Source organism: Pterocles gutturalis, unplaced genomic scaffold, assembly GCF_000699245.1.
Source record: "Pterocles gutturalis isolate BGI_N339 unplaced genomic scaffold, ASM69924v1 scaffold17544, whole genome shotgun sequence".
Taxonomy (NCBI): domain Eukaryota; kingdom Metazoa; phylum Chordata; class Aves; order Pterocliformes; family Pteroclidae; genus Pterocles; species Pterocles gutturalis.
The window spans coordinates 10,003-28,423 of NW_010133657.1; the positions used below are offsets into that span (position 1 = coordinate 10,003).

General features: G+C 37.9%; 1 protein-coding gene across 1 annotated transcript in view; it reads left to right on the forward strand.

Moving 5' to 3' along the window:
- The first annotated feature begins 1,255 nt into the window (after window positions 1-1,255).
- Window positions 1,256-18,421, forward strand: part of LOC104467521 (serine/threonine-protein phosphatase 6 regulatory ankyrin repeat subunit A) — a 57,032-nt gene continuing 39,866 nt past the window's right edge. Inside the window, exons 1-4 of the mRNA XM_010081316.1 lie at window positions 1,256-1,331; window positions 13,021-13,091; window positions 16,021-16,221; window positions 17,061-17,148. Of these exons, the coding sequence (XP_010079618.1) occupies window positions 17,061-17,148 (88 nt within the window). The 5' untranslated portion in view covers window positions 1,256-1,331; window positions 13,021-13,091; window positions 16,021-16,221. The remainder of the gene's footprint in view (window positions 1,332-13,020; window positions 13,092-16,020; window positions 16,222-17,060; window positions 17,149-18,421) is intronic.

Sequence of the window (18,421 nt, forward strand, 5' to 3'; positions counted from 1 at the left end):
GGGGCAGGGGGTTGTGCATGTGGTGGTGTTGTCTTGGGGGCATTGAATGTTCTAAGTTCTGAAAGTGTTGTTTTAGAAGTGAGTTCTTGGGTCTCAGCTCTAGTTTTGCTATCACATCTCTCCTGCCATGAACTTTAATTTTCTCAAAGTAGAGAGTTTCTCAAGTAGAGATTCACTAAATAAGGTTATTTTGCAAAAGAGAGGAATACTTTTTTTAAAAAAAAGTCAATTAAATATACGTAAATTTTACCATACTAGTGACGCAACCATTGAATTAATAGAAATGTTTTGCAACTTAAAATTTCTTGCTGCTTGTAATCTTGATCCCTCACCCACCCCCAGTGTATCTGAACCTCTGGCAAAAAAATCTAGACATCTAAGCAGAGCTGATGCTGGCTGATGATCTGTCTCCTCTGATTTCTCAACAGCCTTCACTCGGAGAGCAAACTGGTTCTTTCTTGTTCATTTCTGCCACTCACTGTGATGTGAAACTGATCCTGTTTTTCCAATTAAGCTATAAACTGGTGCAGGGAAATTGTCACTGATTGTGAAAGAGTTAAATATTTTTTGTTAGTCTTTCAGAAGTTAATCTTGATCAGTATACATGGTGTATGGCTGAGTTTTCTTACTTGTACCTTCAAAAGGACCTTGGATCAGCCTGAACTAATCAAAAGCACTGGGTCTTACTTTCATCCTCCGGAGTGTTTTCTGCAAAATAAATTTCATCTCTTCCTTCTCTTTGCTTATCTACAGGTTACAAAACAGCTGAAATTTGGTTTCAGTAATTTTACCCTTGGTCTCTTAAGCTTCTTTTCTATTTTCTGTTTAAAAAACAACTGCTGAAACTAACCTTAAACTTCCCAAAGAAAGTGTTTCTCTCTAATTGCTGTATATGAAGGTGACACACCATTTTGAACTGTGTAGGACAGCCTCAAGTTCCTGTCTCTGGAAGCAAGTAAATGGTGATTTCTAACTGATGGGTTAATCTGAAGATGTGATAAGCATCTGTCAATCTGTGTATATCAGGAAAAGGCTAGTTGACCATGTAGGTATTAAGAGTTCCTTAGGGAGAAGCATGCTTGTCTTAGTAAATGTAACTAATGTTTTTAGAGTAATCATGTTTTCTAAAATATAATATAAACAATATTTGGAAGGTGCACTTTTATGCAGTTTTTTTTTCATAACTCATACAGAATGCTAAAACATAGTTTTTTATTTTAAATAAAACCTTTTTTCCCCCCTCTTACCACAGGATAATGAGAAAAGGACCCCTTTACATGCTGCTGCCTATCTGGGAGATGCAGAAATTATTGAACTACTTATTTTATCTGGTATGTTCTGTTCATGTTAATGGAAAAAAAATAACTATGCACATCCAAAGAAATATTTATGTACATCTGAGTCTGTGTAGCTTTTATTGAGATATTTAATGCGCTAGAAATTAAAGATATTTGTACTGAAATTTTGGGTTCCAGACTTATCAATATTATAATACTGTGTAGTTCTGCTCTAAAATATTTATTTCTAGATAGCTTTCTCAGTTATAGCTATTTTTGTTTGTAGCTTTATCAGCTTTAGGGAGTTTAGTTTAAAGAAGTAATGTATATGTTATAGGTAGATGTGAGCAGCGTTGCTTTGGTTCTGAAATGGCGTTCAGAAAAACAATTAAAAGTTGCATGTAGAAAAGGACATCCAGAGTTGGTTATATTATTTTTAATAATCCTTTGCTGTTGGCTTAAATACACCGAATATAATTAGGATAATCTGGAAACTTTAAAATCTCTTGTATTTTTTTTCTATTTGTACTAAGACAAAGCGCAAGTTCTGTAAAACAGTATATTTGTCTTAAAAAAGAAGGAGGGGGCTAGAATTCCAAGAACCTAAATCAAAAACATGAAAGTAAAACTTCCTAACTGAGATACTGAATTGATTGGCTTTGATCTTGGACAGATCTACCCATCAGGTAGCTGGAGGCTGAATTCATTATATGGAGCTTTAAGGTTAAATGGAAAGATTAAAACTTGTAACAGTCCCATAGAACTATAATTTTCAGTCTACTTAATGGCACACCTTCCCTGTGCAAAGCTGTCAATTTCTACCCGACTACCACCCTCCCCATCAACCTTTGATAACAAATTTTGCTTTAAGGAAATGTCATTTTTATGATTGTAGGAGTCACTTCCAGACTTTCAGTGGAAATTGCCAGGCCCAATTTAATGTGTTTATAGTTTAGCAAGATATAATTGCTCATTATATATGTTATATGTACCCTCTGTATATAATTATATATACTTAATTAATTATTACATTATGTACATTTTATATATATATATTTCTCATTGAAATATTCTATAGTGATAATTTGTCCAGAAAAGTTCACCTGTGTTGCTGAGAAGGTGCTGTTTTTCCCTATCAAGAAAAAAATCCCAAGTTCTGGTGACCTGAAAATCTATAAGGACCCCTTTCTTCTGAAAAGGGATCTTGGATTTGGGAAGGATGTTTCTTTTTGTTTGGGTTTTCACAGTGATTAAAACAAAACCAAACAAAAACCCAGAACAACTAACTATGGTATGAACTTTGCAAAATTGTAGTCAGCTGCTTCTGGGAGTGACTTCTGACTGTTTTGGGTGAACTGAGTCCAGTTAACAGAACTGTGATTGAAAAAATCTCTTTCTCTCTCAGGCAAAGGGCTTATGGAAGGAATGAGATTCTAGTTCAGATATTAACAAAACAAGATCCTGATTGGGGGATGCAGTAGGGGAAGAAAGGTTAGTCATGCTATTTGGGCACATAGCATGCATAAGTATAGGAAAAATTGGAGAACAAAGGAGGGAAATGAAGAACTAAGAATTACGGCTGTACGAAGAGTCCAGAGTTGAGCTGTTGCACAGTGGAGAAGTTGTGGGGTGCTACTGTGTCTGCTGATTGTTCAGGAAGACTGGGAGGCATTGATTTGTCTCAGATGAAATATATTTAATGAAAATTAGGATTTATTTACACAGTTGCAAATCAAAAGCTTTGGAACCTGTAATGTATACACAGTATCAGTCTAACCTCACCGTGCTCATGTGCTATGCTGTAGAGGCACAGCCTTATGAATTTCACAGGGAGGGGCTGTGCCGGAAATGAATCGGGGTGATATAGTGAAAGAGGCACAGATGTCAGTTGTTGATGCATTTGTAAGTGAATGAAGAGGGACATTAATTGCAGGATGAAAAAGTGATGTCTGCATGTTAAGGCTGTTCACTTTGAAAGGCTGTACTGTACTTGAGCACTAATCGGTATATTACCTGCTTGCAAGCTGTGGTTTTAGGCAAGCAGCTCTAAACCAGACTCTTTAAAATGTAGTCACCAATTTAGTCTTCCTGATTTCAAATGCTGGATTTGAAATCTTTGTGGTTTGGAAAGTGTGAGCACTCACAGCTGTATCTCAAGTGCTGCACCAGCTACTTCTCTAAGAAAGCAGATCTAGGTGTCTCAAAATGCACAAGCCAAGATTTTTCTTGTAACTCTCTTAATTGGAAGATCAGGAACAGAGGTTAAGTGTATTTATCCTCTCCATTTCATAAAGAAGTGGAAAACTCGTCTATCATGTTTCAGATGGAGATCAAATCTCTCCTTTGAGACAGATGTATAGTGTTACATTTTGTCATAATAGATGAGCATTAGGGAGCAAATAAAGAACATCTGTTATCACAGAGAACTTTGAAGAATACTTGCTGTATTGCAAGACCTCTTTTTGAACAATGAGAAAGTAGTTTGTTGAATAAATAACATTTCTGAACACCAGTCTCCTCTGTGCAATAAATTTTCATGTAAAATTTTTGTATGTAGCTTTAATTGACCTATTGTAACAAATTTGCAGAAAGGCTTGAATTAAATAGTGTAGATGACTTTCATCCCAGCATTTCTCATCTTGTGAGAGCTTCACTTTGCAATTTGTAATTTCCTCTTAATGTAGTTTTGCTGGAATGTTCTTAGGAACCACGTTACAGTTTTTCTGCCGTCCTAGGAAGACTTTTGACTGTTTGCTTTGACTTTTTTATTCTTTCTTCAAACTGGACCTCAAAATTACCGAAGTCAGTATTGATCTTTCTACTGTTCTGTGTCTCTTACCTGATTCTTTCTCATTATTCTCTGTTCTTAGTTGAAGCGTGAATTGTATGTTACCTAGAGACAGGTTTTAAAAATTTGTTTGGAACTTCTTTTGCATCCTCCTCCATGGGATCCACATTGCTTTCAAGTATGTATTGTGGATCATATGTTGCTGTGACGGTATGTTTGTATTACTTTGCTAGAGACCTAAGCAAAGTTGCACATTCTGGAGATACAACAAATTGAGCCTGTTTGCAGACTTTTGTGGAATAAGTTTTCAGTCTTAAAAGTGTACTTATTTAGTTTTTGAATTCTTGAGATATTTTTGCACCAAACCTTGAGTTTACTCTGTGACCTCGCCTATTGTAGTTTTTCACCTGGGCAAGGGAGCTGAAGGTAACGGTTTGGACACAGACTCTGAATAGCAAAGAAAGTTGCTTCAGTGACTCCACTTTGGGGCTGGACGTTTAGATTGCCTTTTGTTTTTTATCTTGAGACAGAGCTTCACTGAACTTACTAATAAACTGAGGATGTGAATGTCTTGCCAGCAAATTCTCATGCCACTGTGGTCTGTGGAAGTCTAAATATTAATCTGTCCCTGTTAGATTGTAGCTAGATAGGCAATTAGTATTCCTAAATTTGTTAGGTAAGGGGGTGATGAGTAAATAAAAAAGAGGCATAAAGATGTTTATTTGTGGTATACAGAATGATGGAACAAAATATTTTATTTTAGTCACCTGAGAATCATAAATTTAGAAGCATTTTCTTTTTTGGATTACTCTGTGAAGGGTAGTAACACCTACCGCAGTTGTATTCCTATGATGTACATACAACTTTGCATCCTGGTGCACAGAAACCTCAGTCGACTTTGCATAATTGCACTGACTTTAATTGTGCAAAGAGTTGATAGCAAATTACTGAGAAGTAGAAAAGTAAAATAATTAAGTCTTAATTAACTGAATATCCAATTCTTTTTTCTTTCCAAAAAGTCCTCATTAAAGAAATCATACCCTTATTTCAGTTAAGTCCTGCATGTGAACTGTTCTGGGGAGGCTTCTTGCTTTATAAAAAATTGATTCTTTCTGTTTGTCCTGTGCTTTTTTTTAATGCCACCAGATTCTGTTCTGCAGGCAAGTGACGTGAGGAGTAGGACAGATTAGTGTGGTCCCAGAATGTGTTCTTTTGATTAGTAACTTTTATAGTGTGTTTTCTTTAAAATACCATGCAGGCTATTATTGCTTTCACTGAAATCAACATAATTCTTTGAAATAAATGTCTGAATTACCTGTGGGTTTCTTTTGAATAGATTTAGTTACTCTGTTGCATTGATACTTAAATACTAGCACAACGAGTTTCTGTTTGTTTAACCCAAAATTTTCACTGCATGGAGCTCAGCGTACTTGAGTATGTGGTCAGACTCAATGTTATTAAGGTCTGTCAGCCCGCGAGATTCTGTTGTGCTTTCCTCTGGGTCAGCTGGAAGATGCAAGAATTGTGCTGACGCTGGAAAACTATCATTATATTAATAACAGATTTTGGAGGACAGTAAAGACCCTCCAACGTTACTCCACTCTACCTGCATTTCTTTCATCTAATTCTGAGGCTATGCAAGTATTACAAGTCGATGCAATAACAGTGACACAACTCAGCTGTTGAAAGGCTACTGCTGCAAAAATATCAGCTGCATGAAGCTCCCTTTGTGTTGCAGATCTGTCCACACACCAAAGGCATTTCACAGGGGCTCCTTTTACACTGGCTGTATCTTTCAGCCGCTTCCTCTTCTTTTGACAATTATATGGGCCCCTGTTTTCTTTCTCGAGCTGTCTTAATGTCCCTCTGGCAGCAGTAACATTCAGTTGCTGTGGAGAAAGTAGCTCTTAACGCTCTTTGGAGAGAAAATGAAGCAGACCTATGGAAAAGGTAGAAATGTTCAGTAACTCAAGTAGTCTGAGAACCTTGCGTTGCTCTCTGAAGCTGGAGGAGGTGGTGGCTGAGGTGCAGCAGAAACTACGAAGTTTTGAAAGGAAATGGACATCTTATGTTGACAAGTCAGCGAAGTTCTGGAGGATGGCTTTGACTTGATTGTGGTTTTCCTCCCTTTTGTGGCCAGTGTATCTCCAAATGTGTTTTGGTTGGTTTTTTGTTGTTGTTTTGGGGTTTTTTTAAAGCAATAAAAATTAAAACTTGTTGAAACATTGTTGTGGCTGGTCAAAAGATATCCCAGTCCTGTCCCTCTCACATTTTTTTCACTATTCTGTAGATCCTTTACTATGCATTTAGCTTCTAAATAGGAAGCAGCTTTCAGTATGGTATTATTCATTATTTTTGCAGAAATAATTTTAAAGTATCCCATTTTTCAATAGCAAACAAACCTAAATTTCTATTGCTGCCTGCTCCAATTCATATCTCAAATCTTCTTTTACTTTACGAACTTTTTCTTTATTTCCTCTAGAATATCTATTTCATATATTTTTCTATCCAAGGAAAAGTTTTCACGTCCATCTGCTCATTCCCCAGTGTAGTCTGAGAATTTCTGATTGCCACTTTAAGCACTTCCACAGTTGTCTTCTCTAGATAAAAAGTGGATCATTTTGAAAGGAAAATAAATAGAATCTAATTACAGTATGGATTGTTGGTTATTCTCAGTGATTTATACCAGAGATCTTCCTAATTTTTGCAAAGATAATTCCTAAAACTATTTCAGTATACAGAGTTATTAACAGACAAAGTTTGTTAGCTTTTTGAAATGCGATCTGAAGATCTTTTTTACATCTTTTACTTTACTCTTAGGAGTTTCAAATACTGAACATCAGGCGCTGTGTTGCATATGTGAGTGAAAACACTTCCGTTTTATTTGCTTATATTATGATATTATTTAATTGCTAGCACATCTTGTACAATAACAAAGGAAAATACTGTCCTTTACAGTCTAAAAATACAGACTACAAGCAGAACAGTGGATGCAATTCAGGATTTAAGTTAGAATATCTTGTCAGTTCTGTGGCATTTCTTTTCTGAATCTATTTCCAACTAGTGACTTGTAAGTGATGTAGCAGCTGCATTCATTAGTCTTCTGACTGCACTTACAAAGGCGAAGAGTTCTGGTGCAGAGTAACTCGGGAAAAATGCAACAGCAGAAGTTTTTAGAAGAAGAGTACAGAGATGATGTGCTGAAACACAGCTGTATATAGTTATGTGGCACTTCATGGATGGAGGAGGTGGTACATGGCTGCTTGCAGCATTTCCTGCCCAGTCATTCAATGGGTATCACTTCTAGAGATGGTTGAGAATCTAGCTCTTATTTGAATGTAAAGATATTGAAACCAATGACATAGCAACTGAATTGCAGAAACGTACGTCCAAGTATTGGTGGCTAATGGCACATTTACATGTGCAGTTACCAGATATGGACTGATCTGATTAAAGCTTCCAGGGTCATTCTGTAAATCAGTGCAAGTATCAAGTTGGAAAATGTGTCTCTTGGAACATAAATTTGCTAAAAGTAGGCACCACTGAGTTTGTTTCAGTAGTTTCTGTACTAGATTTACTAAATAAAACATGTCTTTCTGATTGTCAGTCTTGTGAATGGAACTTTGCAAAATGACTTATAAGATTCAAGGAGGAGGGAAAAAAATTTGTAATGCTTCTCTCCCTGCTCCCTCTCCCCATCCCCTTTTGCAGAGGAGAAATCCTGCTTTCAGATTTGCCTACATGTGTAAACTTACCAGGCTGTACTAGTGAAGTTGGTGATGAAGAGAAGACCTTGTTTGATATTTCAGTTCAGTGCACCAACATGGAAGAGTAAGTTGGTTTGTTTGGAAGTTGCAGTTTTAGGGGAGTCTTTTACATAATCAGTTCTTAAGTCAAGCAATGATGGGTATTTGTGTGAAGTATTGTGTTTGATATCTCTGGCAAGCCCCCAAATCCTTTTTCTGCAAGCTCTATGGCATTAAAAAAAATGGAAATATAATTAATTTTACAATAAACAAATTAAATATTTGAGCAGTTTTAATAAACAGGTTAAGACCAGGCCCCTGAGGTCTGGAAGATCCACTGTGGTGGGGTTTTTTTGTTTATTTTAGTTTTTGTTTTTACAAAATGAGGATTGAGGTACACTGTACTGTGTTTTGAAAGAGCAAATTGCTGCACAACTGGCATTTGAAGCCATTTGAAATGTGAGAAATGTCCTGGTTAACACGTCAGCAGGTTGAGCTTCACAGAGATAATGTTGCATCAGCAGTGCTGTCTGGTGAATTATGTGCATGCATGTGTTCAAACCGTCTTTCAGCAAATTGTGAAGCAAATAATCTTTAAGCAAAAGATATTCAGTAAAGGTATAAGACCTTTTTTAACATTTATTTGCAATGATCTGCGGTAGAGCTTTACCCCAGAGCATGAAGGCTGTAAACTTGCTCACTGTTGCATGGTGGGAGTATGATAGGTTTGAGGGAGCTTTGTGTCTCGCTTTGTGTCTCATGGATAGAACATGAGAGGCGGAGGGGAGGAACGCTAACATTTTCCCCAAATCATGTCCTAGGGAGTAAGGAACAGCCTAGAGAGGGGGATTTTGTCCTCAGATACAAGGCTGTCTGGAGAAGCTGGTCTATGAAATTTAAATCAGTCTTGGCAGCATGTCTTCATTGAGAAATTTAAGGGGAAAGTATCTCTATGTTAATTTAAAATACTATTTTGTCTAACGCCTTTAGAGCTGTAGATCTCCTGATTCCCACATTAATAACACAAATGTATTTTTTGATAGTATGCTTATTCTGATTATTACTTTAAAACTTTGTCTTTCAATCTAACAGTTTTGTAACTCCTTTAAGAGTTGTTTGTTTTGGGGGGGGGAACCAAACTTGGTTGTTCCTTCCTAAGTAAGTCCAGCAGAGATTTTGATCTTTTGTCCAAAGTCAACTTTGTTTTTTCCTTCATGAGAGAATCTACAGATTTTTTGTGCGTTTGGAAAAGTTAACTTATTTTACTGGCTACATATTACACTAATTTAACTATGGGATGTCCTAGACCTAGACATTATTGCTTCTTTGGGTGGAAGATCACTTGGAGGGGGCAGGGGGAGATACTGTTGTGTTGGTTTTGCTCTTTTGAGAGGAACATGTTACTTTTAGCTATCACTTCAAACTTCCTTAGGTGTTTGTTTGGCTAATGCTGGTTTTCGTTCTTATTAGAAACAACAAACACTTTCAGATATTATTTTCCTTTAGTCCTAGCAAGTTTGATTAACTTACCACTGGAACTACAGGCTGATCAGTGGAACTACAGGCCGATCAGTCTCACCTCTATGCCTGCAAGATCACGGTGCAGACCCTCCTGGAAACTATGCTAAAGCACTTAGAAAATAAGGTGACTGGTGACAGCCAACATGGCTTCACTAATGGGGAAACTGTGCCTGACAAATTTGGTGGCCTTCTATGATAGGGTTACAGCATTGGTGGATAAGGGAAGAGCAACTGATGTCATCTACCTGGACTCATGCAAAGCCTTTGACACTGTCCGACATGACGTCCTTGTCTCTAAGTTGTAGAGACATGCATTTGACAGATGGACCACTCAGTGGATGAGGAATTGGCTGGATGGTTGTACCCAAAGAGTTGTGGTTAATGGCTCAATGTCCAAGTGGAGACCAGTGACAAGTGGTATTCCTTAGGGGTCAGTGTTGTCAGTGACATGGACAGTGGGATCAAGTGCACCCTCAGCAAGTTTGCCGATGACACCAAGCTGTGTGGTGTGGTTGACATGCTAGAAGGAAGGGATGCCATCCAGAGGGACCTTGACAGGCTTGAGAAGTGGACTCGTGCCTAACTCATGAAGTTCAGCAAGGCCACATGCAAGGTCCTGCACGTGGGTCAAGGCAATCCCAAGCACAAATACAGGCTGGTCAGAGAATGGCTTTAGAGCAGACCTGAGGAGAAGGACTTGGGGGTGTTGATTGATGAGAATCTCAGCATGAGCCAGCAACGTGTGCTTGCAGCCCAGAAAGCCAACCGTGTCCTGGGCTGCATCAAAAGAAGCATTAGCAGCAGGTCAAAGGAGGTGATTCTCCCCCTCTACTCTGCTCTCGTGAGACCCCACCTGGAGTACTGCATCCAGCTCTGGGGACCTCAACATAAGAAGGATATGGACCTGTTGGAGTGAGTTCAGAGGAAGGCCACGAAGATGGTGAAGAGGGCTGGAGCACCTCCCCTATGAGGACAGGCTGAGAGAGTTGGAGTTGTTCAGCCTGAAGAGAAGGCTCCAGTGAGACCTTATAGCAGCCTACCAGTACCTGAAGGGGGCTACAGGAGAGATGGGGAGGCACTCTTTATCAGGGAGTGTAGTGATAGGATGAGGGGTAATGGGTATAAGCTGAAAGAAGATAGGGTTAGATTAGATATTAGGAAGAAATATTTTACTGTGAGAGCGGTGAGGCACTGGAATGGGTTTCCCAGGAAAGTTGTGGATGCCCCATCCCTGGAGGTGTTCAAGGCCAGGCTGGATGAAGCTTTGAGCAACCTGGTCTAGTGGGAGGTGTCCCTGCCTATGGCAGGGGGGTTGGAACTCAATGATGTTTAAGGTCCCTTCCAACCCAAACCATTCTGTGATTCTATGGAAACCTTCTGTAGTGTATCTTTATTTGTTCCTGCTCTCTTCTGATGTGATTTTTAGGCTGTATGTCAGAGTACCAGAAATGTCAGTGAATGACTTAGCTGAACTGGTAAACACGGCTTGGACTCTAAACGCGTTCTCACTAGAGCTTAGGTAACTGCCGCTTCCTTGCAGTGGAAACATGCATTTCTCCCCTTCTGCAGGGAATGGTGCTTCTCCTTTCTCAGGCTTCATCACCTGGGTAGATCTGACCTGACCTCAGACCTTGCAAATATCTTTTCCTGAGGAAAATCAGGATGGTGATAAGTGACCTAGTAACTCCCTTAATTCCTTTTAAATACTTCAAAGACATTTGTATGCTAAAATCAGAAACAGAAATCGGTTAGACTTCATTCCTTGGTTGTTGGCCGTAGATGTGAAGTCAGGTGGATCTTGGAGTACCATTTTGGCTCTTATTTTTGTCTCGTCCGATAAAAAGAAGGTGTGGCTAACAATAACCTGGAAGATAATCAAAAATTACAGATACCTTTGAAATATCTTGGTTACAGTTTCACTTACTGGTCATTCAAGTTATTGTCTTTGGGAAGGATTATCAAAAATCATAAGATATTTCTGGTGACTTTTAGAATCCTCAGATTCTTTTTTTGCTCAAGTTCTGTGCAGAATTTAGTACAGTGCATTGTTATGGTACATCATATAGTGCAGTGCACTAGGTCCTTATGGAAGTTGACAAAAGCAGATATTTATGGTAAGATTAAGTCTCTTAAACTTTTGTTAAATTATGGGGGTTTTCTTCAAATGGATTTGGACTTTCTTCCCATTCCTTGAAACAAATTTTTTAAAAACTTTTGAACTTGGAAAATAGGATGACAGCCAAAGCTTCTGAAATTTGGATAAGGCAAGAGGGAAATCCCTGAAATTGTAGCAAGCAATTAGACCTCAGGTTCTGTCTGGTGCTTGAAAGACCTGGGGTCAAAGTGGGAGTTTGGATCCAGTATCAGCTTCCATGTTGTAGTCTTAAGCCTAAAAAGAATGGATTGACTAGAGGCTGATTAACTCAGAGAATTGACTTCAAATCTTGGGTTTGCTGAGTATGTACAACCATGATTTTGTACAGACTGCTAAGTTTCTCGGTCAGGTTATTCGACTGGACTGGGAGAGACTTCTTTCTTGGTGCAATGTATGCTGACCTGCAGCCTGTTTGACATTATGTGTCTTACTGGCCTTCCATCCTTTTCTGTTCTTTGCATAGAAAAAAATAAAGTTGATTCTGACATATAATAAAGTTATGTGTAGCCTGAGAAGTTAGTAAGCTCTGACCACATAGTAGTAATATTACCGTATGAACTCTTCCCAACAGTATTTCCAAACTATATTTTAAAAAATGTAACATTTTGTCTAAGCTGTCACATCTCTATAAAGTCTCAGCAGTTTTCAAATAGAGATGGCTACATTTCCACTCATGGTATAAAAAACTTAAAAGGTTAAGTATGTGTGTATATATGCACATATACATATATGTACATCTCAGTAAGAAATTAAATCTTTAAATTTTCTTGTTTGTTGAAGCTCACTGGCAGTTAGGCTGTAGTTCAGTTGGTTCCTTCAGGGGAAAAAAAATCCCCAAATCCTTCTTTCCTTTTATTATTAAGAAAAAAATTAAAACTCAGGCTTGTGTCCCTTACAGATGTTTGTGTGACCTTTCTTCCTGGAGATGGGGAGGGACAACTGTTTCTTGGTTATGCTTTTAGAGGCAGAGAGGTGTGGTTGTTACAGTCTAGCTCATGAAGGGAAGTCCAGGACATGCTGAAGTGGGCTAGGTGACCTCATGGAGTAGAGAAGATTAATTCAAAAATTCCCAGTAGAAGCAGCAGTGTCATTCTGCATACCTGTGCATCAGACTTGCCAACCACAAGGAGACTAGAGGCTTGGGGAATAAATGTAGCCTCTTTCTCTATTTTAATGGAGAATTTCAACTGTGGTGGGAAAGTATGAGACTTTTGTTGCTGAATGAAGAGAAGGAGTCTGTCTTTCTTACCCAACAGTCTTTTATGTGCCTTTGGAAGTGGAAAAGATTATAAAGGATTACTTAGTGTAAAAAGATGAGTACACTTTGATGGAAGAGTATTATGGGTGCAGTGTTAGAAGAATTTTCTCAAAGGATGAACTTTAGCTGGAGAAAAGACTCCTTTCCATTTCTGGAATCACGCTGTATTAATGAGCCTAGAATAAGTATCTTCCAATAGTTCTGTCTCTGTGCTTGAAAATATTTAAGTCTTTCTGTGAATATATTATCAATTTCTGTTATTCTTATTTTTACAGGAGCTAGAGTTAATGCCAAAGACAGCAAATGGTTGACTCCTTTACACAGAGCTGTGGCATCTTGTAGTGAGGTATCCTTTTTTTTTTGACTGCTTTATGTTAAAATAAGACATCTCAAGTTACCTTCTGTTCTAGGGTTTTTACAAAGTGAAACTATGCCAAACATTTGGAATTGCAGAACAATTTTGCAACAGTTTGTTTAACCTGTTGAGAGTGTGTGTGTCTGTATATATATATATCACATGCCTGAGTAGGAATAAAGGGAGAAAATTATAAACTTTTAGTTCTTGGCTTTGGTCTGTGTCATTTCCCTAGCAGAGGATTCTGCATACAGTGTCCTCGGGTCCTGTTTACTTCTCTTAAGGTAACCAGAGTGGTTCAGCATGAGGGAAGTAGAGATAAACTTGAGATTCAGTACGCCTTTTACAGCATAATATTTGCATTTTTTTTTAACATGCTTGTCTGTTCAGGCCTTGAAGATATAAATGGTTCTGTAAGGCCTGCAAACATCTCTTTTTAAAAAAGTGATTGAGTAATGATAGTATTGAAAATCACTTTAAAAGTTATAAATGAAACATGCAGAAAGTTTTTTGAAGTCTACCAGTTAGACAGTTATGAGAATATAGTAGTGTAAGAAGTGAACTTGTTATTGTTAACCTCTATTGTTGATCTTCCAGTAAGAACTCTAAATGCCCGTAGAAGGTCAAAACAGAGAAATGCTGAGCTTGTTATGTGGAAGAGTTTATGCAAAATTATCTCCTTTGAGATCTTCAGTCAAACTGATGATTATTTCAGTATCTCTCAAAAAGTAAAGGTTTTTTAAAGATTCTGTGTAAATTTTTATTTGAGAAGATGGAGTTGAATATTTTGGGTTTGGCAAGCATTGAACTTCAAGTATTTGATCCACAAGCTATCTAAACAACCCTTGTTTCAGTTTTTGCTTTTGAATTCCCTGGATAAATTGCACTAGTTTGTCACTAGCATTAATAGCTAAGTTATGTGGCAGTTGTGTTATTCAAAACAGTGTTTGAAAATGAAGCTCTGAATGTGCCTTATTCCCAAATGCTGTTTGTTCTTCCTGAAGTATTTTTAGGCTGCTCCTTTGGGAGCTGACCAAAGCACCAAATCCTGCATTCTTCAGAGCTAAGGGACAATAAAAGCTCCTTATATCAGTAATGCTTCCAGAGAGAAGTGCTGCAGACAAACTGGACCTAAATGATAACTTCAATAAATACAACCATGGTCATTTTTTTTAAAGTGTGGAATATTTTAAACAAAAGACTAACCAAAGGCAAGCAACACATGTAAACCAATCAGACTATTTACCCAAAAGGCAATGATAGGTGTTTGTCAGAATTTTCTGTTTATAAACACAGTGCATCATAGGAACCCACATACATGGTTGGTATGTGTAGGCACTGTTTTCCGGCTGACAGAAATGCATAGGTTTGGAGCATTAGATGAAAAAAAGCTGCAATGAAAAATCTCTTGATAATTATTTCAGTAAAACGTCTGCACTTACTCTTGGATCAAGTACAGATGCAATTAAGCAAGGACATTGAAACATGCAAAATATCTGGAATTATGGACTTAGCTGTCAACTGCGCAAGTTCAAGCAACTTCACGTCAAGATGGTCACGGTCCAGGCCATTGTATTTATGTGCCTGGTGTACTTTGCAAAAAAAAACAAAACAAAACAAAAAATCCAAACCTAAGCAGATTCACTAAATCTTGAAATTCATTAATGCCTGTGCGCAGAAAAATATAAGATACATTATTTTTACACTAGTACTATGGTTCTTCCTTCTACAAAAGGGATAATAGCTGTTCTAAAATGTCCTTGTTCTCATTATGGTTTTTCTTAATATTTGGTTCAAAAAAAGAAAAAAGTTCAAAATATTGATTAGATTTTTAAAGTACTAGGTCTGCTTAAGTTTTTTAGAGAATAGAAGAGCTCTTCCATTTCTCATTTAAATTACAAGCCTGTAATGCAGTATTTTCACTTTTATGTTTGTTCCTGTTTTATTTTGTATTGACAGTAGAATAAATTTTTGTGTGTTAAATATAATTTACTGTAATAAATTGAATCAAGTGTTACTTAGCATTCTACTCATGTCTGAGAATAACACTAGCTATTGTACCACTGTGTAGTTCGAAATTTCCAGTAACTACTTGTAGTAACATGTTTTAAATTCCAACTGCCAACCGTTTATTTGGTGCTCAGTGTTTTGAGTAGGAAGTCACTGGAAGTAATTAGTGAATAGTGGGAAGGTCACAGAGTTGATGTAAAATGCAGTATTCATTGTTATGTTGATTTCACCGACAGATTTTTTTATGCATTCCAGTTGTTTGCACGTATTTTAATGATATATTTGTTTATCTTGCTTTAAGAAGTACAGTCTTATTTGTCAAATTTTCACAGCTTTTACATTTAACAAAAGGAAACTAATATTTTTTTTGTGAGATGGAATTCAGTGCAACATTTTGAAACAATTCTCAGGAGTTTTGCAACAGTATATGTTGAAACTTTTTGTGACCATTCTCTGTTTTATCTGTGCCTCTCTAAGTGGACATTTAATAAGCTGTTCTTGTCTTACCTATTTCTAGACTTAGTTCAAAAATCTTCCCTGGCAAATTGAAGCAATGCATTATAAGTTCATAGTACTTCAGTAATCCTTAGCAATGGAAGAAATCCTGAGGAGGTTTACTGAGCTTTGGAAATTAGTTGTGATGACAAAACAATTTGCCAGCTGGCTAAGGAACTGGATAAAAGACCTGGAAATGGTTGATTCAGTTGAATGCCATAGGGAGTATATTGCTCCTGTTCTAGAGAACATCCCCAAATCTGGATTTATGATAAAGTACAAATTCCAAACCATAAGATGATGTTTACAAAAGAACAAATTGCAAATAGTTCAATTCCATTATACTGTCCTTGAATTTAAAGTTAGCATTTCAAATTTTTACAAAGTGACTTGGTTTATTTTTGAATGCTTTCAGGATGCTGTTCAGGTGTTGTTAAAGCATTCAGCGGATGTCAATGCTCGTGATAAAAACTGGCAGACACCCCTACATATAGCAGCTGCAAACAAAGCTGTGAAATGTGCTGAAGCTTTGGTGCCTCTCCTAAGCAACGTGAATGTGTCTGATCGAGCAGGCAGAACCGCCTTGCATCATGCAGCCTTCAGTGGACACGTTGAGGTAGGAGTTACTTTTCTTAGCTTGCTTCCCACTTGGCCTTCTGCCCCTCACATCTCTAATGCTTAGTTTCTCAGTTTAAAATCATGTTTCCCCAACCCTTATTTTGTTCTTGAATCTGTCTTTTGCATGCATCTGTGTATAGAATAGTTGTGGAAAATACAGGTTACATCATTTAGTTGGAAGGATATTAAAATGTTCACCTTTCTTAAGACAGAAGCAAATATGTTTGTCTGACTTAAGTGGAGTTGAGCTAGTAATAGATAAATTTAGAATGGAAAAAATAATATATTTTTCTGTTCAGTAGATAGCAAACATATGGAATGTTTTTCACTGAAATGTGGAGGAAATACATGTAATAAGCTCTAACTCAGTAGTTATCAAACCCTGAAAAATGACTACTGAGAAAGTCCCATTGTAATTGTATATAGGCAATTGGAGACAAATCAGCAATAGGCTTGCTTTTAGTGATTACCTTTAGAATAGAGTATTTCGGTTGGAAGGGGCCTACAATGATCATCTAGTCCAACTGCCTGACCATGATGAGTGGCTATTATTAGTGAATCCTTTAGTAATAGCCTGAAGATTTCAAAGGCTCCACAGTTTTGCCATATTTAACTTGGAAATGTTTTTGTTGACATTGAGTTTTGTGTTCCTTACAGTCATTTTGTTATTGTTGCTGAGGTGGGCAGCCAGTTCTTTCAAGCTTATGGAATACTGAAAAAACAACACATCTAAATCCTTTGAAAACACACGTTTTGTTTTCCCCTATGATTTTGTCTAACTTGAAGCAGAATTTTCCATTATGAATAGAGGTTTTCTCTTCTTTCTGTTTATCTCAGATGGTCAGCTTACTTTTGTCTAGAGGGGCCAATATTAATGCATTTGACAAGAAAGACAGACGAGCAATACATTGGGCAGCATATATGGGTATGTATGTATTTTAGTTGATTGCTATTGTGGTAGTAAAAAAAAAATCACCTTCTGTTTAGTGGGTTTATCTATTTCGAGGAAAAATATTTATTTGTTGTAAGGATTGAGATTATCTTGGTGTCTGCCAGAAAACCATTAATAGTATATTTCAAATTGCATTGTAATTGTGGGTTTTTTGGTGAGAAAATCAATTTGTTGGAAAAAGAAAAGTAAGGTAAATAATTTTGTTCTTTTAAAAAGAAGGGACTATGTTCCTCAGTCAGCAGGAGTATAATCACAGGTGAAAACTTTTGCAATACTTTCAGATAGAATCACAGAATGTCAGAGATTGGAAGGGACCTCGAAAGATCATCTAGTCCAATCCCCCTGCCGGAGCAGGAACACCTAGATCAGATCACACAGGAACGCATCCAGGCGGGCTTTGAATGTCTCCAGAGAAGGAGACTCCACAACCTCTCTGGGCAGCCTGTGCCAGTGCTCTGTCACCCTCACCGTGAAGAAGTTTTTTCTCATATTCAAGTGGAACCTCCTATGTTCCAGCTTGAACCCATTGCCCCTTGTCCTATCACTGGATGTCACAGAGAAGAGCCTGGCTCCATCCTCCTGACACTTGCCCTTTATGTATTTATAAACATTGATTAGGTCACCCCTCAGTCTCCTCTTTTCCAGGCTAAAGAGACCAAGCTCCCTCAGCCTTTCCTCATAAGGGAGATGCTCCATTCCCTTCATCATCTTTGTGGCTCTGCGCTGGACTCTCTCCAGCAGTTCTCTGTCCCTCTTGAACTGAGGGGCCCAGAACTGGACGCAATATTCCAGATGTGGTCTCACCAGGGCAGAGTAGAGGGGGAGGAGAACCTCTCTCAACCTACTGACCACCCCCCTTCTGATACACCCCAGGATGCCATTGGCCTTCTTGGCCACGAGGGCACAGTGCTGGCTCATGGTCATCCTGCTGTCCACCAGGACCCCCAGGTCCCTCCCCCCTACACTACTCTCCAACAGTTCCGTATCCAACTTACTGATAGCAGTTAAACCGAGAAGTTAAAGAGCCATCTTCATTATTGATCCAACATTCTGTGTGATACTTTGTATTAGTATTTTGTCATCTGCTTGCGTATGCAAAGCAATGTCTGTGACAGGCAGTCCAACCACATTACTCAAGGTGATCATTTGCAAAATTTTGCTGAATGAAACTTGTGCATGAGATGGCAGATATCTGACAAGTGTCAATGAGAGGACAGAGATGTTTTCTGGCTTGTGCTCACCTAGA